The 25,798-nt window shown below is 41.5% G+C and overlaps 2 protein-coding genes across 3 annotated transcripts; one reads left to right on the forward strand and one right to left on the reverse strand.

Annotated features, from left to right (window-relative positions):
* Positions 1–3: 3 nt before the first annotated feature.
* Positions 4–8,469, reverse strand: PIGH (phosphatidylinositol glycan anchor biosynthesis class H). 2 transcript variants are annotated; one of them, XM_027552233.1, is made up of 4 exons: positions 8,202–8,467; positions 3,271–3,480; positions 2,741–2,824; positions 4–652 (listed from the first exon to the last, which is right to left on the reverse strand). In XM_027552233.1, the coding sequence occupies exons 1-4, from the start codon at positions 8,409–8,411 to the stop codon at positions 560–562; spliced, it is 597 nt and encodes a 198-aa protein (XP_027408034.1). In that variant the 5' UTR covers positions 8,412–8,467; the 3' UTR covers positions 4–559. The 2 variants fall into 2 exon arrangements, with proteins under 2 accessions (XP_027408034.1, XP_027408035.1); XM_027552234.1 differs by having other exon boundaries at positions 9–652; positions 2,741–2,821; positions 8,202–8,469.
* Positions 8,470–13,636: 5,167 nt separating this feature from the next.
* On the forward strand, positions 13,637–13,824 carry LOC113899536 (60S ribosomal protein L39). The gene has a single exon (XM_027552834.1). The coding sequence runs from the start codon at positions 13,666–13,668 to the stop codon at positions 13,819–13,821; it is 156 nt and encodes a 51-aa protein (XP_027408635.1). The 5' UTR covers positions 13,637–13,665; the 3' UTR covers positions 13,822–13,824.
* The last annotated feature ends 11,974 nt before the right edge of the window (positions 13,825–25,798 follow it).

Consider the following 25,798-nt stretch of genomic DNA (forward strand, 5'->3'; position numbering starts at 1 on the left):
CAGTGGTGTATGTCTTGGAAGAATATCTGTTTATTAACAGAATCATCATAAAGTAACCCTGTACAGAACACAGGAGCTAGGTGGACAGAGACTAGACTTTTGTAGGACATTGCTTCCTACTGACCAGTCCCTGAAGGGCTTGCTTTTTTTCTTTCTAACTTTTATACAGGGACACTGCACAGTTGGAAAATTATCTTTATCAAAAGAGCTGATGTCAGTTTCCCATTTTCTATAAATTCCAACAAAAAGTAAGCCCGTGTGCTCACAAAGTGCGCTTAGTCAGCATTACTCCTAACATAGAGTTTCAAGGTCTCCCCTCAATTGGTAAAATAAATAAAACCTTACAAAAGGAACACTAAAATATATATTAATACTTTGCTCAATATCACACAATAAGTTAGGTTTTCAGTCACCTTCTCTATGGCTCTGAGATCCACCACATCCATACTGGTTTCTCAGACTATGTCCACTTGAAGGTTTAAAATACAGAAAATAAGCCAACCACTGTGGCTTAGGAGTCTCCTCTGGAAGACAATACTGGCTTTCTGAATGCTGGGACTCATGGGCTCGTTGATGCAGCTTTCTGATGTGCCAGGATCTCCTGGCAGCTCCTGTACACTTCAATCAAGCAGTCCAGCCGGGGCTTGGCACTCTGAATTCCAAAGGGGAGAAATGCAGAGTCAAGATGAACATAAGAGACTGATGAGTGGTTCTGTGTCCAAGTGCAACCCTGATCTCTCACCCACAAGCCGGGGGGTCTAAACGGCACAGGTGTGGGCTCGAGAGGTGGAAGTTCAGGCCTCACAGGACTTTGCTGGGAGTGATCCTTAACCAGGCCCACAGCCCAGCCTGTGAACTGTGGGAAGCAGGAGCTCAAAAGACAGTTTTTAATCTGTCTAAATTTCATGATATCCACCTAAGAGCAAGAAAGGGGAGTAACAAGGACAGACCCTCTTGGGAAGTGTCGCAAGCTGTGAAGCAGCTCTCAGAGACAAGAAGGGCACTTTGATATGTAAATACTGCAAATTATTTTGTATAATGAAATATAATACAATCAAAAGAAAAGCCACAGAATGAGAAAAATGTATGTGGAAAGCATATTTAATAAAAGTTGGCTACCTAAAATAAAGTGTTATAATGCATAATCAATATGTAGTATCTGCTTGACTAATAGAGGAGATGGATAGTTTAAAACAAGAGAAAATACTGATAGGTAATACAAGGAAATATAAAAGTCTGTTATTTAAACAGATACAAATTTAGTAACTCTAAATTCCTTTAATATATACTAAACTAAAAAATAGCTAAAACTACTGTTAGACAAGACTACATAAAAACAACCACAAATTCCCAAAAGTATGGTCTAATCTCTAGAGCCAAATCTCAAACACTATTAAAATCTATGAAAGTATTCATAAGCTTTAATATAATTTTGAGATAAATTCAAAAGAATTTTAGCTTAGCTGCCTTAAATCCTTTGTGAAAAAGGCAGTGAGGCAGAATTAACTGCATACATGATTTACATACCTATAAAATAATTGACTGTAATTATGTTTGTATAAGTATTTTTTATACGAGCAAAACAAAAAATAATCTGGATGTGGTTTTAAAAGCTAGCAAATGATGTGGCTAAATAAATAATATTTGATATGATGATATAATTATTTAAAATAATAAGTATAATGGCTTTTGTAGATACATGAAAAATATATTAAAAAAGCAATTATGGCTGATTCACATTGTTATATGGCAGAAACCAATTACAACATTGTAAAACAATTATCCTTCAATTAAAAAAGAAAGATTAAAGAAAAGAGTTAACTGAAAAAAAAAAAGAAAAGCAAGACGCCAAAATAGCGTATAGCAGTCTGTATGGATCAGTAACATTTATGTAAAATCATATATTGGGCTTCCCTGGTGACTCAGCGGTAAAGAATCCTGCCAATGCAGGAGACCCAGGTTCCATCCCTGGGTCGGGAAGATCCCCTGGAGAAGGAAAGAGGCAACCCACTCCAGTATCTTTGCCTGTGTAATCCCATGGACAGAGGAGCCTAGGGGGCTACAGTCCATGGGGTCTCAAAGAGTTGGACACAACTTAGTGACTAAACAACAACAAAAATCACATACTAGCAGACTGACAGAATCGAAGCAGGTGAATGATGATATATATGCAGAAGCTGCTGCTATGAATGATGATATATACGCAGAAGCTGCTGCTAAGTCGCTTCAGTCGTGTCCGACTCTGTGCAACCCCATAGACGGCAGCCCACCAGGCTCCCCCGTCCCTGGGATTCTCCAGGCAAGAACACTGGAGTGGGTTGCCATTTCCTTCTCCAGTGCATGAAAGTGAAAAGTGAAAGTGAAGTCGCTCAGTGCTGTCCAACTCTTCTCGACCCCATGGACTGCAGCCTACCAGGTTCCTCTGTCCATGGGATTTTCCAGGCAAGAGTACTGGAATGGGGTGCCATTGCCTTCTCCGCAGAAGCTGCTATATATGATTATTATCTCTAGAATTTGTATAGGTTCCTAATATTTCTGAAAGTTTTATCTGCCTCAGAAAGGAATTTCTGAAATAACATTCTAATTCCTGGTAAAAATATCCCTCAGGAATCCTCAAATATTCTTGACAATAGAAGATCACATTCCTACTGAACCTAAGAAGCAGTGGATCTGCTCAGAGAAGGAGTAAGGTAAAGGACTTCTCTAGAGAAAAAACTTAAGAAAAGTCTTCTGTGCTCACCTGGAAGATGGGTACTACTTGGGATATCCCATGTGGTTCCACTGGATCCTTCAATAAAATGCAGAGGTAGTAAATCACCTTCTGCTGTAAGAAAAATAAACCAAATAAGGACAGATCTAGGTGAAACTCAGTTTTCTTTCTCAAAACTTCATAAATAGCACTTGATAGCTTGTGAACTGAGAGAGGAGTATATTCTCATTCTTTAGAGGAAAAAAGACAAAAGAACAACAACCAGAGATGATTCTGAAGCTGGGCTAGAAAATAAAGTTGAAATGCTAACTCCCTACCCATGAAAACCTACTGCATCTCTATAAGAATAAAGGGCATATGTTTTCAATACAAGTTTACTTTTATGGTTTAAAGACATGCCAGCCAAAAAGAAAACACTCTAAGTACTAGTACACAGAGCCCTAAAGTTTAATTCTGTGACATCGTTGCTTGAGGTATTAAGACTCAGTTTAGATCCAGACACACCCCAGGGGCTGCCTCCTCTAGGGAGGCCTGTAACATTTACTGATTTAAATACTTACCATGTAAATAGCCTCATTAATGATGACATCCTTCACCTTGCCCATCTCAATGAAGGTGGTACTTTCTTTGCCTGAGGCATAGGATGAGGTCATCTGGATACCCAGGGAATCAATGATTAACAGAGTCTCATGATCAATCTTTACAAAATGGAGGTAACCAAGCAGGCCTAAGAGAGTGATGAAGATGGCAGCAGAGAGGATCATGCTGTTCTGAAGAGAGAGCCAGACACAGGCGGTTAAGATTATCAAGTGTTTCTCTGCTGGTTAATAAGTCAACTCCAGACAATGTGGAAAAAAACCTTTGTTCTCCTTGAGGTGAATGGATAGGAAGAACGTGCGTGAAGTAAGAGGAAGCTACTTTTATGTGGGCTCTGCAGTGCTAGGAAAGCACATGATAAGACACACCCAGACAACAAATGGACAGGTCTGGGGAGAAGAACCTCCCTCAGCAGGATACCCATCACACTGCTCTCAGAGATTTTCCTTCCAAAATTGCAACTTAAGGACTCAGATTTTTTCTTCTCACCTTTCATCAGTAAAACATGTAGCAAAATCTCAGACTGAACACAATAAATAATAACATGCTTAGCACAGTGCAGCAGATAACACTCAACAGCCACTCCTGCTTCCCAACACTCCTGCAAACGACTGGTTCAGAAATGGACCAATGGCACAACTCTAGCCGGTGACATATGAGGGGAAGTCTGCTGGAAGGCTTTCTAGAAAACTAAGTCCATCTCAAGAAAGAGGTCTAAGGAAGAGAAGGCCCCTTCATCCTAAAGTTTGGATGCCCAGAACTACAAGGCCTCTGCCAAAACTGTGTGGAAAGCTGGGCTGAGGACAGGTAAAGGGTAGAAGATTGGTAAGATGAAAAAACTAAAATCAACCGAGCCTCTTATGCCCTCTAGAGTGCTTCTTCATCTTGACTTCTGGTTTTGTTAAATAATAAAGATCTTACTACTCAGGGCCCTTTTGGTTGTTTTGGGTTATGACTGAGTGATATGTTAAGGCTGACTGACTAGCTGAAATGACTAAGGACAGTGTTAAGAGTCCCCGAAATGGTATTTATTTGATTCTAAGAACCTTTTAACATTTACAACCTTTTAACATTTCTGAAGTTGAAGTGTGTTTTTCTATCGAGGTATGTTTGTTTTCCTTTTTTTTTTTTCCCCAAAAAGCTATTTAGAAGGATGGCACAGGGAAAAAAAATCATTGATGACCTAGAATCACAAGAGATTCACTAATTTATGGCTGTCATTCCTTGAAGGCAGGAGGTGTTTTACTAATCTTTGTTACTGACAAGATATCCTCTCTGACCTACTAACTCTAGTGAGACTCTTGTTGAACAATGCAGGCCTTGCTGGCCAAGTTGTAGCAAGACTCTTGCTAAGTGAGTTTAGAGAAGACTCTCACCTTGGTTATCTGATCACCCTGGCCTGCCTTCAGCAAGAATCCTGTTGAATCAATTTAGCCAGAATCCCCCATTTACTCCTCATGTTTCCTTTTAGTAATTTTGTATCCATTGACCACTGACCCTGCTCTTTGGCTATAAATTTCTACTGGTCCCTGAGGTATGCAGAATTGAACCCAACCTTCAATACTGAAGTCTCTTTTCTCCCATTGCAACAGTTTCTGAATGAAATCTGTTTTTACTGCTTTAACTACTGACTAGCTCTGGTTTTCCTTCAAAGTACCTTTCTACTTCTTTATATATAACACATAGTTAAGAGTTAGATAAGAAGTCTAGGAACTATTTGGGCCTGTGATCTGCTTTTGTCTGGTCCACATTAAGCTAAAACTATTTTTGGTTTGTTTGGTTTTTTTTTTTTTACATTTTTTGAAGGGTTGATAAAATGAAACAGAAGAATATGAGACAGAGACCTGCAAAGCCTAAAATATTTAGTTTGGCCTTTTTAGGAAAAAGTTTGCTGACCTCTGCATTAGATAATTATTTGTTAATTACAAATGGAAGATGAAGAAATCTATGTGCTGGGTCTTTGATGGGCCCAGAAATATCTACTTTGAGTTAATTAAATGTCTAGTACCTAGTACAGTGTCTTGTACATAATGTGAACTGAATAAGCATTATGGAAGAATGGAGAGAGATAAACTTATGTTCTGGCCCTTACAGATTTATTAGAGGCAAGATTAAATATATAAAATATTTTTGGAGAATACTATGATATAGAGTGACTAAGACAGGATTAACAGAGAGAGAGAAAAAGCAAGAAAGAGAGAGATTAAAGCACACAGGAATATCCTATGAAGACTTCTAAGGAAGCAGGATTTAACTGGTGCTGAGGAGGTGGTGATTATTGACAGATATACTTAGCTGAGAAAAGGAAGGGGAAAGAACATTCCAGGTTGAAATAAGTAAGGTAAAAACCTAGAATTCTAATAGAACTGTGAATTAAAAAACTGGGAGGAAAGAAGGAATGAAGAACAAGTATATACTTAGGGGATTTTAATATTTTTAAATTTTTTATTTTATTTTGGAGTATAGTTGATTTATAATGTGTTAGTTTCAGGTGTAGAGCAGAGTGATTTCAGTTATACATATTCATATATCTTCACATTTTGAAACTCTTTTCCTATGGAGGTTATTACAAAATATTAAGTAGCGTTCCCTGTGCTATACAGTAGGTCCTTGTGAGTTGCCTATTTTAAATATAGTAGTGTGTATGTATCAACCCCAAACTTCCAATTTATCCCTCCTCCCTTCTTTCCCCTATGGTAACCATAAGTTTGTTTTCTAAGTTTGTGAGTCTGTTTCTATTTTGTAGGTAAGTTCATCTGCTTACTTAGGGGGTCTGACCCATATCAGCTTTCCTATAAAGTAATCACTGCCCAAAACTTTATTACCCCTGCATTTTTTATACTTAATTTTTCTTTCTGAAATTCTAACAATTCAATATTGGTTTGAGTTGAAGTAAAGCCACATGTTTTAATGAATTCCTCCAACAGATTTCTTCTTATACAAGCTGAGATTCAGTACTCTGATTAATAGTTTTGAATAGGAGGAAAAATAGAAATTCTGGTACACAGAGCCCTTAAGAAGTGCTGCAGTGGAGTTTAAAGGAAGGTAAGGTTACTTAGCCCTGGACATTGATGAGGGTTAAGTAGGATATACCAGGATGAGACAGATAAGTACACAAGGGAGCTGGTGTAGAACAAACCTCCCATTTAAAAATTCTGCTAAGCAAGCCATCAGATAGCCTTGGGTTTGAAGCCCCAGTAGGCCATTTACTAGTTTTATCACTTCAGATAAGCTACTACTCTTTCTAAGTCTCGGTTTTCTTCTAAGGTTGAAATGAGACATTCAGTAAGGCAGCTGGCACTCAGTGGGCTTTAATAAATATCTGTTCCCTCCTCCTCACGGAGAAGGCAATGGCACCCCACTCCAGGACTCTTGCCTGGAAAATCCCATGGATGGAGGAGCCTGGTAGGCTGCAGTCCATGGGGTCGAGAAGAGTTGGACACGACTGAGCGACTTCATTTTCACTTTTCACTTTCATGCATTGGAGAAGGAAATGGCAACCCACTCCAGTGTTCTTGCCTGGAGAATCCCAGGGACGGCGGGGCCTGGTGGGCTGCCGTCTATGGGGTCGCACAGAGTCGGACATGACTGAATCGACTTAGCAGCAGTAGCAGCCTCCTCACAGGACTATGCGGAAAGAACTCAGGCTAGTACTGAAATTCAACTATATTATATATTAAATTTTTTAGGGGGCAGGAGGAAGAACTGTCCTGGCATTTCAACCAGTTCAACTGACTTATGAACTTTTAGATACAACTGATACAAATAAGGGTCTAAATTTTGTGTATATCTACACTAAATTAACCATGCTCTGAAATATGCTCTAGTGGCTTTTTCAAAAAGCTAATGGGGGACTTCCCTGGTGGTCCAGTGGTTAAGAATCCACCTTGCAGCGCAGTGGATGGGGGTTGGATCCCTGGTTGGGTGAACTAGGATCCTACAGGTCACGGAGCAACTATAATAAGCAAGCAGCTGCAACTACCTGCCACATCCAAAATAAAAAAAACAGTTTTTTTTTAAGAAAAACAAATAGATGCAGTATTGAAAACCATACCCAAATTACAGAAATAAATAGCCTTGCTGTACTTAGCTCTGGTCAGATCACTCCTGGAATAAGACGTGTCACTCAGGACACTACATATGAGACTAAGTTAAAAATGCAAAGGGCAATTAGGATGATTCCTTTCATTTGAGAGTTCTCACGATGCTGCTACATATGACCCTCACAATGCTGTGGCGTTGGCATAGCAGGTATCAATTCCATTTTAGAGGTGTGAAAACTGAACCTGAGAAAATACTGATAGGAGTCAATCTGGAAATTAAGCACAAAACCACCCGTCTCTGCAATCGCAACAGTTCTTTAGAAAATACTTGGAAGTGGGGTAGTGATTGTGGGGTGCGGGAGGTTAGACTGTCCTGAAAAGAGAGATTCTTAACCTGCGTATGAGAACTGTGGAGGCAAACGCAGTTTCTCGAAGACTGTAAAAGGTATTGTCAGCAGCGACTCCTGTGAAGAGTGGAAGGGATGGGTGAGGACGATCCGTCCACCTAGTTCTCTAAACTCTTGGAACTGAACTACCGTGAGCCTGTACTACACAGAGCACATGGAAGTTAACGTTTTAGGCTGTCGAGCAAGGACGAGATGTATGCTGAGTGGAACCACAGCGCAGAGAGCAGCGACCCCGGAGCGGGGATAAAGTACAAGAGCGCAAAGTTCACTCAACGTTAAGGAAGGAAGAGAGCTGTCCAGCAGCGGAATGGCGTCCCCAAAACCAGCGAGTTTCTGCCCTCCAGGCCGCACGACTGTAGGAGGGTCCGGTGAGAGCTCTGGGCTCGAGCCTAAGACCCCACATATCCTTCCAAACCCAAGCCCCGACTCCGAGGCCGGCCTTACCTCACAGAGTGTGAAGAGTCCGTAGGCCGCCAGCCACACGGTGCAGGTGACAGCGGTGAGCGAGCGCAAAGAGATCCGAGGGCAGCTGAGGCAGAACTCCAGGCAGGAAGGGGAGTAGTATCGGCGGTGCAAGGCCAGGCGGCCGCCGCAGATATCTGAGAAGCTTCGCTCGTCCTCCATGGCCGGCTCGCCCGCCCCAGGCCCGGCCATGCCTCGCCGCTCTAGCGCGCCCTCCAGCGTCCTCTCGCTGGCTCTGGACTCACTTCCCCACCGCGGAGTTGGCCACGCCCCTCCCCTGGCGGCGCGCAGCCGCAGTTCGGCGCGGACGACGGGGAAGGCTCTTGAGGGGCTGTCTTTTCACGCCTTGCGCGGCCGGAATTCTAAGCGTATATAATCACCGAGATTCTTAGGGGGTGCCAGTGCCTGAGCGGACAGATAAAAACCGCTATTAACGTGCTTTCCGCTCGACAAACTGATTTTTATTTCCAAGCTAGAGGGCATCCCCAGGAGGCAGTCAGCAGGTATTCGTTCATACCACTCATTTATTCATTCATTCCGGTGCCGTTTTAAGTGCTGAAGGTACAGAGGTGAACAGGATCGACAAGGTCTTTGGCTTCAATCAGCTTCCTTCTTATTGAGAAACAATATAGAAATAATTCCAGGGAGTGTTGTTGCAGTAATATGACCTGCAGGGGTGGCTTGGTCTCTGGGAACGCTAGAGGAAGAATTTGCCAGGAAGGAGGACCAGAAAAGACAAAGCCCCCGAGGCTGAAACAGGATTGGCTGTTGGAGGAATCGATAGGTCAGAGAGGCGAATGCGAGGGAAATGCAGTTGGAAGTTAGGGAAGTAGGTAGGGGTCAGATCCAGGAGAGTCTTGTAGGGCCTGGTGAGGGGTCTGGATTTCATTGCCTAGTTTTCTCTCCCAGACCACTAAGTGGAGCACTGAGTAGGCAGACAAGTCCTGGCTGGAAGGGTTAGCAAGAGTGAAGGATGCAGAAGGTATAGATAATAAAATTACTAAGCTCATGAGTAATAGAGACTTGTGGATTCCCTTTTCTTTTTTATTTGAAGTGTGGCCCAAGAGTGCCCGTGTGGCCCGTTAAAAGAATTATGGTGCTTCAACCCTGAGGCAGCATCGTGTATTAAAGAATTTGTGTAAAAAGATGAATGGTATAAAGGTCTCATCAGCTTGTATCCTGATGAAAGTCAGGTTCAGTTTCTCCATCTTCACCCAGGATTTTGTTTTCCTTTTTCTTCAAGCATTATTTTGTTTCTCCAATTTTATTTCTGTATACTTAATCTTACCAATACACCCCTTTCATTTTGTAAATATCATGTGATGTCTTTTATAATGATAAAAGTGATGTTTGCTTATTATGGAAAATTTGAACAATACAGAAAAGAAGAGGGACTTCCTTGGTAGTCCAGTGGCTAAGACTGTGCTCCCAAGGCAGAGGTCCTGGCTTCGATCCCTGGTCAGGGAACTAGATCCCACATGCCACAGCTAAAGATCCTGCATGCCACAACAAAGACTGAAGATTATGCACGTGTACAACTAAGACCCAGTTTAGTCAAATAAATTTTTTTAAAAATCGTCACCATACATGGTTATAAAAAAAAAGAAGAAAAATTTAAACCATCCATATTTCCACTACTCAGAGATAAACACGTTCAGCATTTTGGGGAACCCACTAGTCCTAGAGTTCTTAACTTGCACACCATAGATAAAATCAGAGTTTTATCTTTAGTTTCTTAACTTCTAATTGAAATTTAACATTTCTTTTGATTATGAAACTAGGCAACAAACCAATTAGTATTAGTAATACTTGTGATTTTTGTCACTGATAGAAACCACAGATATTTTCATCATCTCAAAATGTCATTTCCACTCATTACTTCAAAATTTCTGCAGTAATTATTAGACCAACTACTGCTACTGCTGCTAAGTCACTTCAGTCTTGTCCAACTCTGTGTGACCCCATAGACGGCAACCCACCAGGCTTCCCCGTCCCTGGGATTCTCCAGGCAAGAACACTGGAGTGGGTTGCCATTTCCTTCTCCAATGCATGAAAGTGAAAAGTGAAAGTGAAGTCGCTCAGTCGTGTCTGACTCTTAGCGACCCCATGGACTGCAGTCTACCAGGCTGCTCCATCCATGGGATTTTCCAGGCAAGAGTCCTGGAGTGGGGTGCCATTGCCTTCTCCGAGACCAACTACTAGATCTCCTTATTTAATGTGTCAGTGGAAACACATATTACCATAAGACATTTTTTAAAATATTCTGATAACTATTTTAATTCACTTATGTTTGAAATTCTGTGTGTTCATTTACAAACAGTACTGTGATAAGGGGTCCATTAGGTTTACTAGATTTACAAAGTATCTGTGACAACAAAAAAAGTGAACCTATGCATGCTCAGAATTTCACCACTCTAGAGTCATTGAAAAAAGACACCTAAGACACCTATTTAAAGTACTACTTTAAGTATTTAAAATAGTTAATTTTTTGAATATTAAATTATTATATTAAATATTAAATTCTAGGGACAAATAGTATGGTAATATAATTCCACAATCTTTATAATCACTTTGCTCTATCAGAGCGTCTTCTTGACCTGCTTATCTGCGGTAGAAATTGAAATCTGGGTATTTGCCATTTGCTTAGATGCTGCCTGGGATATAAAGTGATAAGTTCTCACGACCATAACCCTGTAAAGACAGCAAGGAGTGATATATATATTTTTTAGCTCTCAATTTTGGACTTCTAAGTATTCATCAGCCTCAAAAGTTCGGTGGAGGGGACTTCCGTGGCAGTCCAGAGGCTGAAACTGTGCTCCAAATGCAGGGGGTCCAGGTTCAATCCCTAGTCAGGGATCTAGAACCCACATGCTGCAACTAAGAGTTCACGTGCCATAACTAAGACCTGGTGAGGCCAAATAAATAAATAAATAGAACTAACTAAATAAAAAAATTTTTTAAAAAGGTCGATAGAATATAGCAGCAAGGCAGGGTGGGCTGACGAAAAGAATTCAAACTTAGCAATTGGCAAGTTTTTCCATGGAGTGTTATTAATGATATCTTTTTTCAGGGTCACTAAAGGAGTCTAACAACTAATTCCCTAGTGAATTGAGTTGTGGAGAAGCAGAGAAAGGAAGTAGGAGAAACACATACCCTGTATATGTCAAGGTACTAACTGCTATGAAAATAAAATGTCAGTAGCATAACAATAAATGTTGGTTTATTGTCTGTCTATAGTCCATTTAAGTGCTTCTGGTCAAATGACTCATCATTTCTGCCTAGTGATAATTCAGGGACCCAGGCACCTTCTGTTTAGTGGCTTCACAATCTCTTGGGGCTTCCTCAAGTTTCCTTCCATTTGATCTGCATCTAACAGATGAGTGGGCAAGCATAGAGGATCATTCCTGGGAGGGTTTTATGGCCCAGTCTTCGACCCACGGAACTCATAAACATGGATATATGTAACTTCAAAGGAGGCTGGGAAACACTATTAGTATGCCAAGTGGTGAAAGAAAAATGATTTGGTGAACAACTGGCCAGTCTTTGCTACACTTTCCAAAGAGTTCTGGCTACAAGAACTAGGAAATATATTTGAGTGAATTGAGCATTGTGGTGGCAATATACAGGATTAATCTGACCTGTTTTTGGTAAAACGGGTACTTACTTCAACTGCTGAAGTTGTTCTTGGAAGCTGAGTGTTTATGAATAGTAAGAAAAATATCTAGCCAAAGAATTCAGATAACTTTTTACTTTTATGGCCCATGCTAGATTCCTTTTTTTTTTTTTTTGGCTGTGATGGGTCTTCATTGTGACATTGGGGCGCTCTCTAGTTGTGGAGAACAGGCTCTCAAGTGTGTGGGCTCAGTTGTTGCAGCACGTGGGATCTTAGTTCCCCTACTGGAGATTAAACCTGCATCCTCTGCATTGGAAAGCGGATTCCCAACCGCTGGACCACCAGGGAAATCCCCATGCTAGATTCTTAAAACCTTTCTATAGAGCTTTCTCTTAGTATTTACTTACACTTATTGATGGCATAATTTTTCTAAGAATACTGTCTTATTCTGTAGTTTTTATTGTTTCTTTTTCTTATGATATAGCAGTAATGATTTGCTAGAAGGAAATGGCAACCCACTCCAGTACTCTTGCCTGGAGAATCCCATGGATGGAGGAGCCTGGCGGGTTACAGTCCATGGGGTCACAAAGAGTCAGACACGACTGAGTGACTTCACTTTCTTATTTTCGGGGGGACTTCCCTTGTAGCTCAGTCGGTAAAGAATTTGCCTGCAGTGTAGGAGACCCGGGTTCGATCCCTGGGTTGGGAAGACCCCCTGGAGAAGGAAATGGCAACCCACTCCAGAATCCTTGCCTGGAAAATCTCATGGACAGAGGAGCCTGGTGGGCTGCAGTCCATGGGGTCTCAGAGAGTCGGGAACGACAGAGCAACAAACACTAACACTTACTTAACTGAGAGTAGACTTAATTTAGGACCACTTACTCATAGGGGAGAAAAAGTAGAGGCCCATCTAAGTGAAAAGAAATTCCAAAGAAATAGGGTTTTAAAAAGATGAAAATTATACCTCAATTTTTAAAAAGCCAACCAAAAGAACTTAAAAAGCTTGTTGGAATTTTGTGAAATTGATCAAGAAAGAATTTACTTTGCATAAAAAAAGGTAAATATAACACTTCATTTTGTCCAGAATTTCATTTTGGATTATCTATGTAGTGTGGATATGCCTCTTTCTATAGCTTTTTTTAGTGAGATTTCTTTTGGTACTACATTACATATATGAAACTGTTTTAGAAAAAACTTGGTCTACTGTGTTTCTCCTTTACTCTTACACTACTACCACACTCACAACACTTCTGACACCAAATGCTGGGGAGGGGGGTCCCACACCAAGGACAATAATTCTCTGTGACACCAGTTTTCAGACTCCATTATGTTCTGTTCTCTTTTGTTTTTCCTTGTGCCAGCATCAACCTGTCTCATTACTTCACAGTAGGCATTGATTTCTCATAGTGTTAAGTCTTTCAACAGTGATATTTTACTTCAAGACTCTTGAAATATTTTACTTCAAGACTATTGCTGGCTGTTCTAGGTTCTTTGTATTTTCACCAAAAATTTTGCTTGGATTGCATCTGTCAATCAATTTAGGGAGAATTGACATCTTTTTTTTTAACTGAGGTATAGTTGACTTACAATATATAAGTTTCAGGTGTACAACATAGTAATTCACAGTTTTTCAAGATTATACTCTACTTATGGTTATTATAAAGTATTGGCTATATTCCCTGTGCTGTACAATATATTCTTGTAGCTTATTTTTTTTGCTTTTGCTTTGTTTTTTTTTTTAACTTTTGCTTTGCTTATTTATTTTTTAACATCTTACTTATGACTCTTTTCTCTTCTCCGCCATCCTATGTGCGGTTGAGTTCTCTCCTCACCATGTCTTCTCACAAGACTTTCAGGATCAAGCGATTCCTGGCCAAGAAACAAAAGCAGAATCGTCCCATTCCTCAATGGATTCGAATGAAAACTGGCAATAAAATCAGGTACAACTCCAAGAGAAGACATTGGAGAAGAACCAAGCTGGGTCTATAAGAAGCAAGCTGGGTCTATAAGAAGCAAGCTGGGTCTATAAGAAGTGGTCTTAACATGTGTGGCACACATGTTAAGACCACTTTTTTAAGCAGCCAAATCACAATGAGAACATCACTACTGTAATGCTTGGCTCCTGATGTTATTTCCTCACTATCGGTCTGAGACCCAGTAATAAATATGAAACATTGGAAAAAAAAAACAAACATCTTACTTATGTTAAGATTTCTAGGTCATGAACCTGGTACTGTATATCTCTGTTTATTTACGTCTTCTGTAGTTGTCTTGTACATCTTTCATCACACTTATTTCTAGGTATTTGGTGCTTTTTGATACTCTTACAAATAATATATATTTTAAAAATTTTATTACCTGTTTCTTTTAATAAGATATGTTATTTTCCCAAAAACATCAAATTGAAATTTTATAAAAGAAAATATATTCCTAACCCTGTCACCTAGAAAATCTTCATTTCTTAAGCGTTTGAGTCCTTTTGTTTTAATGTTTTTAATTATTGAAAATATGATATAATATAGAAAATCTGTGAATGAGAGAGAAAAATCCTAAAGACCTTTCAGTTTTACATATTACTTTTCCATCATTCTCTCTTAGTTTCTGCACTTTAAAATATTATCGTAGTGATAGAATACACACCATTTTGTAATGTTAAAATATAAACTGAGGCATTAAAAAAAATATGTTTATTTGAGAAAAAAATCTATTCAAATAGGGCACTACCAAGCCAGAAGTGAGTAAGAGCTCTCACTCCACTGACAGGCACTAGGGAAAAGACTTTTATAGAGAAATTGTTCCTGCTGTTCAGTTGCTAAGTAGTGTCTGACTCTTTTGCGACCCTATGAACTACAGCCTGCCAGGTTTCTCTGTCAATGGGATTTCCCAGGCAAGAATACTGGAGTGGGTTGCCATTTCCTTCTCCAAGGGATCTTCCTGATGCAAGGATCCAACCCACATCTCCTGTGTTGCAGGTGGATTCTTTGCCACTGAGCCACCAGGGAAGCCCTTATAGAGAAAAAATGGAAGTGAAACAAGGAAAGCATCTGATTGGCTATAGCATAAGGTTATAGTATTTGGAAAGCCTGGTCAGCCATTTGTGATTGGTTGTCTTTAGGTTTAGATTTCTTAACCTTGAGGCGTTTATAGGTTTTTTGGTTTGCTTATGTAGGCAGCAAAAGTATTAGAATCACCTCAGTGTAATGTATTTAACAATAATTAAAAATGAATGTTTTGGCAAACATTTTCCATATTTCTATAGAATTTATGAATACATTTAAAATAGCTACATAGAGTTCCAGCCTGTTAATCCACCATAACTTACTTCATACCCCCCTATTGTTTTCCTGCTCAGTGAAAATGGCTAGTAACTATTTCAAATAAAGAAGAAAGACAATGGGAAAATATAGACAACTAGAAAGGGAAAATAGACACACAGAAATAGAAAGAAACTTGCAGAAAGAGATATAGAAAGCAGAGGGGGTTTTTGTTGGAGTCATATCTCCACCTTGTGGTACTTTAGGATATTTAAATCAAAGAACACAGTGGCCCTTTCTGTGTGTGTGGAGGGGACGTTTCTCTCACCCCTGAAACATCAAGCGACTGTATATCCTTGAACACTAAAGAGTTTTAAATGGAATAAACCAAATGTGGAAAAGTTGAGTTAAAATGATGGATCTAGTTTGAAGGACATGGGCTTGAGAAACAGGTTCAGATACACCACTATATTCACAGCTCGATCTCAAGTGATGGGTATCAATGACTTCTTTAAGTCATTGATGAAGCCACAACTGTGTAGCCTAGGAAGTTGTTACCTTCGTGTGAAAATGATTCTGAAGATTTAAAAGGAAAAGTGAAGAAAAAAAAAGGCTGGTTAAAGCCTTACCATTCAAAGTGTGGTAGGTAGAGCAGCTGCATGGATATCACCTAAGAGTGTGTTGCTGCTGCTGCTGCTGCTAAGTCGATTCAGTCGTGTCCGACTCTGTGCGACCCCATAGACAGCAGCCCACCAGGCTCCCCCGTCCCTGGGATTCTCCAGGCAAGAACACTGGAGTGGGTTGCCATTTCCTTCTCCAATTCATGAAAGTGAAAAGTGAAAGTGAAGTCGCTCAGTTGTGTCCGACTCTTAGTGACCCCATGATCTATAGCCTACCAGGCTCCTCCATCCATGGGGTTTTTCTAGGCAAGAGTACTGGAGTGGGGTGCCATCGGCTTCTCCGAAGAGCGTGTTGGAAGTGCAGATTCTTGGGTCTCACGGTAGATCTGTGTGTGTGTGTGTGTGTGTGTGTGTGTGTGCGCGCGCGCGCGCACCTGCGTGCGCCCAGTTGTCTGACTCTTTTGCAACCCCGCCCGCCAGGCTTCTCTGTCCATGGAATTCTCTAGGCAAGAATACTAGAGTGGGTTGCCTTTTCCTCCTACAGGGGATCTTCCCAACCTAGGGACTAAACCCCATCTCCTGCATCTCCTTATTGGCCAGCTGCTTCTTTACCACTGCACCACCTGGAAAGCCTCTCCCACCCCTGCCCATAGGTCTACAGACTCAGAATCCGAGCTCAACAAGATTCTTAGGTGATCTGCTTACACATTAAAGTTTGAGAAGCACTGAAAGATCTAACTCCTCATACTTGATTCTCTTATCTTGACTGCATATTCTTTGCAGCCAAAGATGGAGAAGCTCTATACAGACAACAAAAACAAGACCAGGAGCTGACTGTGGCTCAGATCATGAACTCCTTATTGCCAAATTCAGACTTAAATTGAAGAAAGTAGGGAAAACCACTAGGCCATTCAGGTATGACCTAAATCAAATCCCTTATGATTGTACAGTGGAAGTGAGAAATAGATTTAAGGGCCTAGATCTGATAGATAGAGTGCCTGATGAACTATGGAATGAGGTTCGTGTCAGTGTACAGGAGACAGGGATCAAGACCATCCCCATGGAAAAGAAATGCAAAAAAGCAAAATGGCTGTCTGGGGAGGGCTTACAAATGGCTGTGAAAAGAAGAGAAGTGAAAAGCAAAGGAGAAAAGGAAAGATATAAGCATCTGAATGCAGAGTTCCAAAGAACAGCAAGGAGAGATAAGAAAGCCTTCCTCAATGATCAATGCAAAGAAATAGAGGAAACCAACAGAATGGGAAAGACTAGAGATCTCTTCAAGAAAATTAGAGATACCAAAGGAACATTTCATGCAAAGATGGGCTCGATAAAGGACAGAAATGGTATGGACCTAACAGAAGCATAAGATATCAAGAAGAGGTGGCAAGAATACACAGAACTGTACAAAAAAGATCTTCATGACCCAGATAATCACGATTGTGTGATCACTCACCTAGAGCCAGACATCCTGGAATGTGAAGTCAAGTGCGCCTTAGAAAGCATCACTACGAACAAAGCTAGTGGAGCTGATGGAATTCCAGTTGAGCTATTTCAAATCCTGAAAGATGATGCTGTGAAAGTGCTGCACTCAATATGCCAGCAAATTTGGAAAACTCAGCAGCGGCCACAGGACTGGAAAAGGTCAGTTTTCATGCTGATCCCAAAGAAAGGCAATGCCAAAGAATGCTCAAACTACCGCACAATTGCACTCATCTCACATGCTAGTAAAGTAACGCTCAAAATTCTCTAAGCCAGGCTTCAGCAATATGTGAACCGTGAACTTTCTGATGTTCAAGCTGGTTTTAGAAAGGGCAGAGGAACCATAGATCAAATTGCCAACATCCGCTGGATCATGGAAAAAGCAAGAGAGTTCCAGAAAAACATCTATTTCTGCTTTATTGACTATGCCAAAGCCTTTGACTGTGTGGATCACAATAAACTGTGGGAAATTCTGAAAGAGATGGGAATACCAGACCACCTGACCTGCCTCTTGAGAAATCTGTATGCAGGTCAGGAAGCAACAGTTAGAACTGGACATGGAACAACAGACTGGTTCCAAATAGGAAAAGGAGTACGTCAAGGCTGTATATTGTCACCCTGCTTATTTGACTTATATGCAGAGTACATCATGAGAAACGCTGGACTGGAAGAAACACAAGCTGGAATCAAGATTGCCAGGAGAAATATCAATAACCTCAGATATGCAGATGACACTACCCTTATGGCAGAAAGTGAAGAGGAACTAAAAAGCCTCTTGATGAAAGTGAAAGAGGAGAGTGAAAAAGTTGGCTTAAAGCTCAACATTCAGAAAACAAAGATCATGGCATCGGTCCCACCACTTCATGGGAAATAGATGGGGAAACAGTGGAAACAGTGGCAGACTTTATTTTTTGGGGCTCCAAAAACACTGCAGATGGTGACTGCAGCCATGAAATTAAAAGACATTTACTCCTTGGAAGGAAAATTATTACCAACCTAGATAGCATATTGAAAAGCAGAGACATTTCTTTGCCAACAAAGGTCCGTCTAGTCAAGGCTATAGTTTTTCCTGTGGTCATGTATGGATGTGACAGTTGGACTGTGAAGAAGGCTGAGTGCCGAAGAATTGATGCTTTTGAACTTTGGTGTTGGAGAAGACTCTTGAGAGTCCCTTGGACTGCAAGGAGATCCAACCAGTCCATTCTGAAGGAGATCAGCCCTGGGATTTCTTTGGAAGGAATGATGCTAAAGCTGAAACTCCAGTACTTTGGCCACCTCATGCAAAGAGTTGACTCATTGGAAAAGACTCTGATGCTGGGAGGGATTGGGGGCAGGAGGAGAAGGGGACGACAGAGGATGAGATGGCTGGATGGCATCACTGACTCGATGGACGTGAGTCTGAGTGAACTCCGGGAGTTGGTGATGGACAGGGAGGCCTGGCGTGCTGTGATTCATGGGGTCGCAAAGAATCGGACACGACTGAATGACTGAACTGAACTGATTAGAACCACCTGGGGAGCTTTCAAAACTAGTGTCTGGGGCCATCTCTGATAACTAATGAGTGGTGGGGGAGAGAGGATAGGGAATTGAGTATTTCTTAAAAAGGTCTCTGCTGCTGCTGCTAAGTCGCTTCAATCGTGTCTGACTCTGTGCGACCCCATAGATGGCAGCCCACCAGGCACCCCCGTCCCTGGGATTCTCCAGGCAAGAGTACTGGAGTGGGGTGCCATTGCCTTCTCCGAAAAAGGTCCCTAGGTTCTTTTTATCAGCTGCAAGGGTCAAAAACTGCTGGCAGAAATCTTTTCCTCTGCCATTTTAAGTTTAAGTGAAGGGGGTGGGGACGGGGCGGGGGGGCGGGGCGGGCTTGCAAATTAACTGACAAGAGATTAACAGGAAGAAAGCAAGTTACTCAGTAAGAGTAACTCACTGAATAGCCAGAGTAAAGCTATATACACCAACTTAACAAAATGAGAAGTGGGGAGGACTTCATACTTCAAAGTATGGAAAATTCTGTTTGGCTTTTTGACGCCAATAGGCAGCCGGTTCCCTCTTTGGTGTTAAAGGTCAGTCATTTCCCAATCAGGAAAATCCCTCAGTGGAGTGAGGGGTGGGAGTCAATGGCAACTGTGTTTTCAGGAGGCTCCGCTTAAGTTTTTTTTTTTTAATGTTCTTTTTATGGCTTGTATCAGATATTATTAAAATAATTTTCATACAACTTAGGTGGGCTCTTCATCTTTTTTTTAAAAAACCACACAATCCCTCTTTTAAATTTTCTTTGTATTTGGCTGCTCTGGGTCTTCTTGCTGCTCTTGTGGCAAGCGGGAGCTACTCTGTAGTTGCGGTACGCAGGCTTCACACTGCGGTGGCTTCTCTGCTTGCGGAGTCCAGGCTCTAGGGTGCGGGCTCAGTAGTTGTGGCCTAAGGGCTTAGCATGCTTCCAGCATGGCATGTGGAATCTTCCTGAAACAGGGATTGAACCTGAGTCCCCTGCGTGGGCAGGTGAATTCTTAACCACTGGACCACCAGGGAAGTCCCTATTCATTCTTTTAGAGCTAGCATTCTAGCACCACCATTTTGTTACTCTATATTATATAATATATATTGTATATATGTTACTCTAGTACACCATCCTCCACCTCACCCAGGCTTAAAACCTCTCCTAATCTGCAGCTCAGTGCCCCGTATTTCAGCTGCTCCGTACTTTTAACCTCTCCCTCACCTCCCTGACTGAGCTGGTTGACAAAGTTCTCCCCCATACATACTCTCTACCACAGTACCTTATGTTATTTATCACACATCTTTTATTTATCATGCAGATCAATACCTACAATTCTCTGTCTCAAGGAGAGCTTGGACTCTTTATCACTATACCCCCAGATCCTAGAACACTATCTGATAAATAGTGGAAGCCCAAATATTTATTGACTTTCTCCTTCCACTTTCATCACTGCAGTTCCAAACACCCTACAGATTCCTCCTGGAAAATCCTTAAGCTCAGCTTCAACACCACTTCCATGAGTTCTTCCCTGCCCCATATAAGACTGGTAATTACATCCTCAGAACTTTCATAGCGTAAAAAGACATAACTTCTTTTAATTTTTTTAAGCTTTTTATTTTGTACTGGGGTATAGTCAATTAACAGTGTTGTGATAGTTTCCCGTGAACAATGAAGAGACTCAGCCATACATATACATGTATCCATTCTCCCCCAAACTCCCCTCCCAGCCAGGCTGCCATATAACATTGAGAAGAGTTCCATGAGCTATACAGTTGGTCGTTGTTGGTTATCCATTTTAAGCATAGCGGTGTGTACAGACACATGACTTCTTTTAAAACTCACTTATGGTAAATAACAAGGTCCTACTGGATAGCATCAGATGAGATCAGATCAGATCAGTTGCTCAGTCGTGTCCGACTCTTTGTGACCCCATGAATTTCAGCACACCAGGCCTCCCTGTCCATCACCAACTCCCGGAGTTCACTCAGACTCACGTCCATCGAGTCAGTGATGCCATCCAGCCATCTCATCCTCTGTCGTCCCCTTCTCCTCCTGCCCCCAATCCCTCCCAGCATCAGGGTCTTTTCCAATGAGTCAACTCTTCACATGAGGTGGCCAAAGTACTGGAGTTTCAGCTTTAGAATCATTCCTTCCAAAGAAATCCCAGGGCTGATCTCCTTCAGAATGGACTGGTTGGATCTCCTTGCAGTCCAAGGGACTCTCAAGAGTCTTCTCCAACACCAAAGTTCAAAAGCATCAATTCTTCGGCACTCAGCCTTCTTCACAGTCCAACTGTCACATCCATACATGACCACAGGAAAAACCATAGCCTTGACTAGACAGACCTTTGTTGGCAAAGTAATGTCTCTGCTTTTGAATATGCTATCTAGGTTGGACATAACTTTCCTTCCAAGGAGTAAGCGTCTTTTAATTTCATGGCTGCAGTCACCATCTGCAGTGTTTTTGGAGCCCCCAAAAATAAAGTCTGCCACTGTTTCCACTGTTTCCCCATCTATTTCCCATGAAGTGGTGGGACCGATGCCATGATCTTTGTTTTCTGAATGTTGAGCTTTAAGCCAACTTTTTCACTCTCCTCTTTCACTTTCATCAAGAGGCTTTTTAGTTCCTCTTCACTTTCTGCCATAAGGGTAGTGTCATCTGCATATCTGAGGTTATTGATATTTCTCCCAGCAATCTTGATTCCAGCTTGTGTTTCTTCCAGTCCAATGTTTCTCATGATGTACTCTGCATATAAGTCAAATAAGCAGGGTGACAACATACAGCCTTGACGTACTCCTTTTCCTATTTGGAACCAGTCTGTTGTTCCATGTCCAGTTCTAACTGTTGCTTCCTGACCTGCATACAGATTTCTCAGGAGGCAGGTCAGGTGGTCTGGTATTCCCATCTCCTGAAGAATTTCCCACAGTTTATTGTGATCCACACAGTCAAAGGCTTTGGCATAGTCAAGAAAGCAGAAATAGATGTTTTTCTGGAACTCTCTTGCTTTTTCCATGATCCAGCGGATGTTGGCAATTTGATCTCTGGTTCCTCTGCCTTTTCTAAAACCAGCTTGAACATCAGGAAGTTCACGGTTCACATATTGCTGAAGCCTGGCTTGGAGTATTTTGAGCATTACTTTACTAGCATGTGAGATGAGTGCAATTGTGTGGTAGTTTGAGCATTCTTTGGCATTGCCTTTCTTTGGGATCAGCATGAAAACTGACCTTTTCCAGTCCTGTGGCCGCTGCTGAGTTTTCCAAATTTCCTGGCATATTGAGTTCGGCACTTTCACAGCATCATCTTTCAGGATTTGAAATAGCTCAACTGGAATTCTATCAGCTCCACTAGCTTTGTTCGTAGTGATGCTTTCTAAGGCCCACTTGACTTCACATTCCAGGATGTCTGGCTCTAGGTCAGTGATCACACCATCGTGATTATCTGGGTCGTGAAACTCTTTTTTGCACAGTTCTTCTGTGTATTCTTGCCATCTCTTCTTAATATCTTCTGCTTCTGTTCGGTCCATACCATTTCTGTCCTTTATCGAGTCCATCTTTGCATGAAATGTTCCTTTGGTATCTCTGATTTTCTTGAAGAGATCTCTAGTCTTTCCCATTTTGTTGTTTTCCTCTATTTCTTTGCATCGATTGCTGAAGAAGGCTTTCTTATCTCTTCTTGCTATTCTTTGGAACTCTGCATTCAGATGTTTATATCTTTCTTTTTCTCCTTTGCTTTTCACTTCTCTTCTTTTCACAGCTATTTGTAAGGCCTCCCCAGATAGCCATTTTGCTTTTTTGCATTTCTTTTCCATGGGGATGGTCTTGATCCCTGTCTCCTCTACAATGTCACGAACTTCATTCCATAGTTCATCAGGCACTCTATCTATCAAGAGGGGACTATATTCAATATTTTATAATAACCTATACTGGGAAAAGAAGAGAAGCGAAAAGCAAAGGAGAAAAGGAAAGATATAAGCATCTGAATGCAGAGTTCCAAAGAACAGCAAAGAGAGATAAGAAAGCCTTCCTCAGCAATCGATGCAAAGAAATAGAGGAAAACAACAAAATGGGAAAGACTAGAGATCTCTTCAAGAAAATTAGAGATACCAAAGGAATATTTCATGCAAAGATGGGCTCGATAAAGGACAGAAATGGTATGGACCTAACAGAAGCAGAAGATATTAAGAAGAGGTGGCAAGAATACACAGAACTATACAAAAAAGATCTTCATGACCCAGATAATCACGATGGTGTGATCACTCACCTAGAGCCAGACATCCTGGAATATGAAGTCAAGTGGGCCTTAGAAAGCATCACTACAAACAAAGCTAGTAGAGGTGATGGAATTCCAGTTGAGCTATTCCAAATCCTGAAAGATGATGCTGTGAAAGTGCTGCACTCAATATGCCAGCAAATTTGGAAAATTCAGCAGCGGCCACAGGACTGGAAAAGGTCAGTTTTCATGCTGATCCCAAAGAAAGGCAATGCCAAAGAATGCTCAAACTACCACACAATTGCACTCATCTCACATGCTAGTAAAGTAATGCTCAAAATACTCCAAGCCAGGCTTCAGCGATATGTGAACCGTGAACTTCCTGATGTTCAAGCTGGTTTTAGAAAAGGCAGAGGAACCAGAGATCAAATTGCCAACATCTGCTGGGTCATCGAAAAAGCAAGAGTTTCAGAAAAACATCTATTTCTGCTTTATTGACTATGCCAAAGCCTTTGACTGTGTGGATCACAAGAAACTGTGGGAAATTCTGAAAGAGATGGGAATACCAGACCACCTGACCTGCCTCTTGAGAAACCTATATGCAGGTCAGGAAGCAAGTTAGAACTGGACATGGAACAATGGACTGGTTCCAAATAGGAAAAGGAGTAGGTCAAGGCTGTATATTGTCAGCCTGCTTATTTAACTTGTATGCAGAGTATATCATGAGAAACTCTGGGCTGGAAGAAGCACAAGCTGGAATCAAGATTGCTGGGAGAAATATCAATAACCTCAGATATGCAGATGACACCACCCTTATGGCAGAAAGTGAAGAGGAACTAAAAAGCCTCTTGATGAAAGTGAAAGAGGAGAGTGAAAAAGTTGGCTTAAAGCTCAACTTTTAGAAAACAAAGATCATGGCATCTGGTCCCATCACTTCATGGGAAATAGATGGGGAAACAGTGGGAACAGTGTCAGACTCTTTTGGCTCCAAAATCACTGCAGATAGTGATTGCAGCCATGAAATTAAAAGACACTCCTTGGAAGGAAAGTTATGACCAACCTAGATAGCATATTCAAAAGCAGAGACATTACTTTGCCAACAAAGGTCTGTCTAGTCAAGGCTATGGTTTTTCCTGTGGTCATGTATGGATGTGAGAGTTGGACTGTGAAGAAGGCTGAGTGCCAAAGAATTGATGCTTTTGAACTGTGGTGTTGGAGAAGACTCTTGAGAGTCCCTTGGACTGCAAGGAGATTCAACCAGTCCATCCTAAAGGATATCAGTCCTGGGTGTTCATTGGAAGGACTGATGCTGAAGCTGAAACTCCAATACTTTGCTACCTCATGTGAAGAGTTGACTCATTGGAAAAGACTCTGATGCTGGGAGGGATTGGGGGCAGGAGGAGAAGGGGACGACAGAGGATGAGATGGCTGGATGGCATCACTGACTCGATGCACATGAGTTTGGGTAAACTCCGGGAGTTGGTGATGGACAGGGAGGCCTGGCGTGCTGCGATTCATGGGGTCACAACGAGTCGGACATGACTGAGTGACTGAACTGAACTGAACTGATACTGGGAAAGACTATGAAAATATATATATTAATATATAATCTGAATCACTTTGCTGTACAGCAGAATCCAACACAACATTGTAAATTAATTATACTTCAATTTAAAAAGACACTTACATATGTAATTTAGTATCTATTTATTCTATAGAAATCTATTGAACACCCCTCCTGTACCAGGCACTGTGTTAAATGATATTAAGACACCATTCAGGCTCTCAAAGAAGTTGCTCTCCAGGAGAAAGATATAATCCTCTAAATGGATGATTGTAAGTCAGAGGCTGCAGGGAACCAGGGGAGGGGTAATCAATACCCTTGATCTGACTTGGTTTTGGATTCTGCTTTTGACCACTTACTCTGTGACCCTGAGCAAATGACTTTGCCTTACCAAGTCTTGGTGTCCATATCTTAAATGGAGATAATACCAGTGCCTACCTCACTACATTGTGATGAAAATTTAAATAACACTTGTAACACGTTGAGCGGGTATCTAGTATATAGTGATCATTCAATAATGTTAGCTAGTACTAGCATGTCTAACTCAGCATTGGAAGGTCTGGAAAGGCTTCCTTAAGAAGTGACTTCAAACTGAAAACCTGAAGAATGAGAAGGAATTAAGAAAGGGAGGGAGGGAGGGAAAGGAAGTAAGGCCCTAAACAGAAAGAAGAGTAAGGTGCAAAGGGCTTGAAGGTTGTTTGTAGTAGAACCTGAAGAAAGGACAAAGTGTTCTGGTGTCCTTTGCAGCCCCAGCCTCTGCTGGCACCAAAAGAGACTTCACACCTAAATTTCATTTGGCCTTTGATGGCAGCTGTCGGTCTGTTTTTACTTCTTTATCAATGATCAAGGCTAAAAATAAAACCCCCCTCTGTGTTGTGGGGGTGAGGGTGAAGGTGGCGGGGGGGGCAGTGATGAGTATGTGAAGGGCTCAGGCACCCCCCTCCACACAGAACTACTGGTTGGGCAGGCAATGAGGCCAGTCATTTACTCCTACGTCCCCTCTTCTATTCCCCTCACTTCGGGCTTTCTACTGAACCCAGGAATCCCCACTGCATGGTAAACAGATTGTTACGTCTTACCCTCCTTAGAACTCATCCTTGGCTACCTTACCCTTATTGCATGAATTCTCCCAGCTCCAGGATGGAAAAGCAAGAAAGAAGGGACCACATTTTCCCAACTCCCTAATGCAGATTCAGAAACATTAATCCTCTGCGTTTCTGTAAAAATTCTTTTTCTGAAGTTTATCCCCTTCAACGATGCCCCTGACACCTGACCCCCACCTACCAACATGACCCAGGTCACCGTGTTCCCTTTGCTCTGGACATTTGGGCTATATAGGCAT

This window comes from Bos indicus x Bos taurus, chromosome 10 (genome assembly GCF_003369695.1).
Source record: "Bos indicus x Bos taurus breed Angus x Brahman F1 hybrid chromosome 10, Bos_hybrid_MaternalHap_v2.0, whole genome shotgun sequence".
Classification (NCBI taxonomy): Eukaryota; Metazoa; Chordata; class Mammalia; order Artiodactyla; family Bovidae; genus Bos; species Bos indicus x Bos taurus.

What these genes read in the sequence shown, in the direction of transcription:
- LOC113899536 (XM_027552834.1), top strand. Translation starts at nt 13,666, where the DNA reads ATGTCTTCTCACAAGACTTTCAGGATCAAGCGATTCCTGGCCAAGAAA.
- PIGH (XM_027552233.1), bottom strand. Translation starts at nt 8,411, where the DNA reads ATGGCCGGGCCTGGGGCGGGCGAGCCGGCCATGGAGGACGAGCGAAGC. An exon ending in GACTCTTCACACTCTGTGAG is followed by an intron (nt 3,481 to 8,201) that starts GTAAGGCCGGCC and finishes CTCTCTCTTCAG; the next exon opens with AACAGCATGATCCTCTCTGC. An exon ending in AAGTAGTACCCATCTTCCAG is followed by an intron (nt 653 to 2,740) that starts GTGAGCACAGAA and finishes TTTGGAATTCAG; the next exon opens with AGTGCCAAGCCCCGGCTGGA.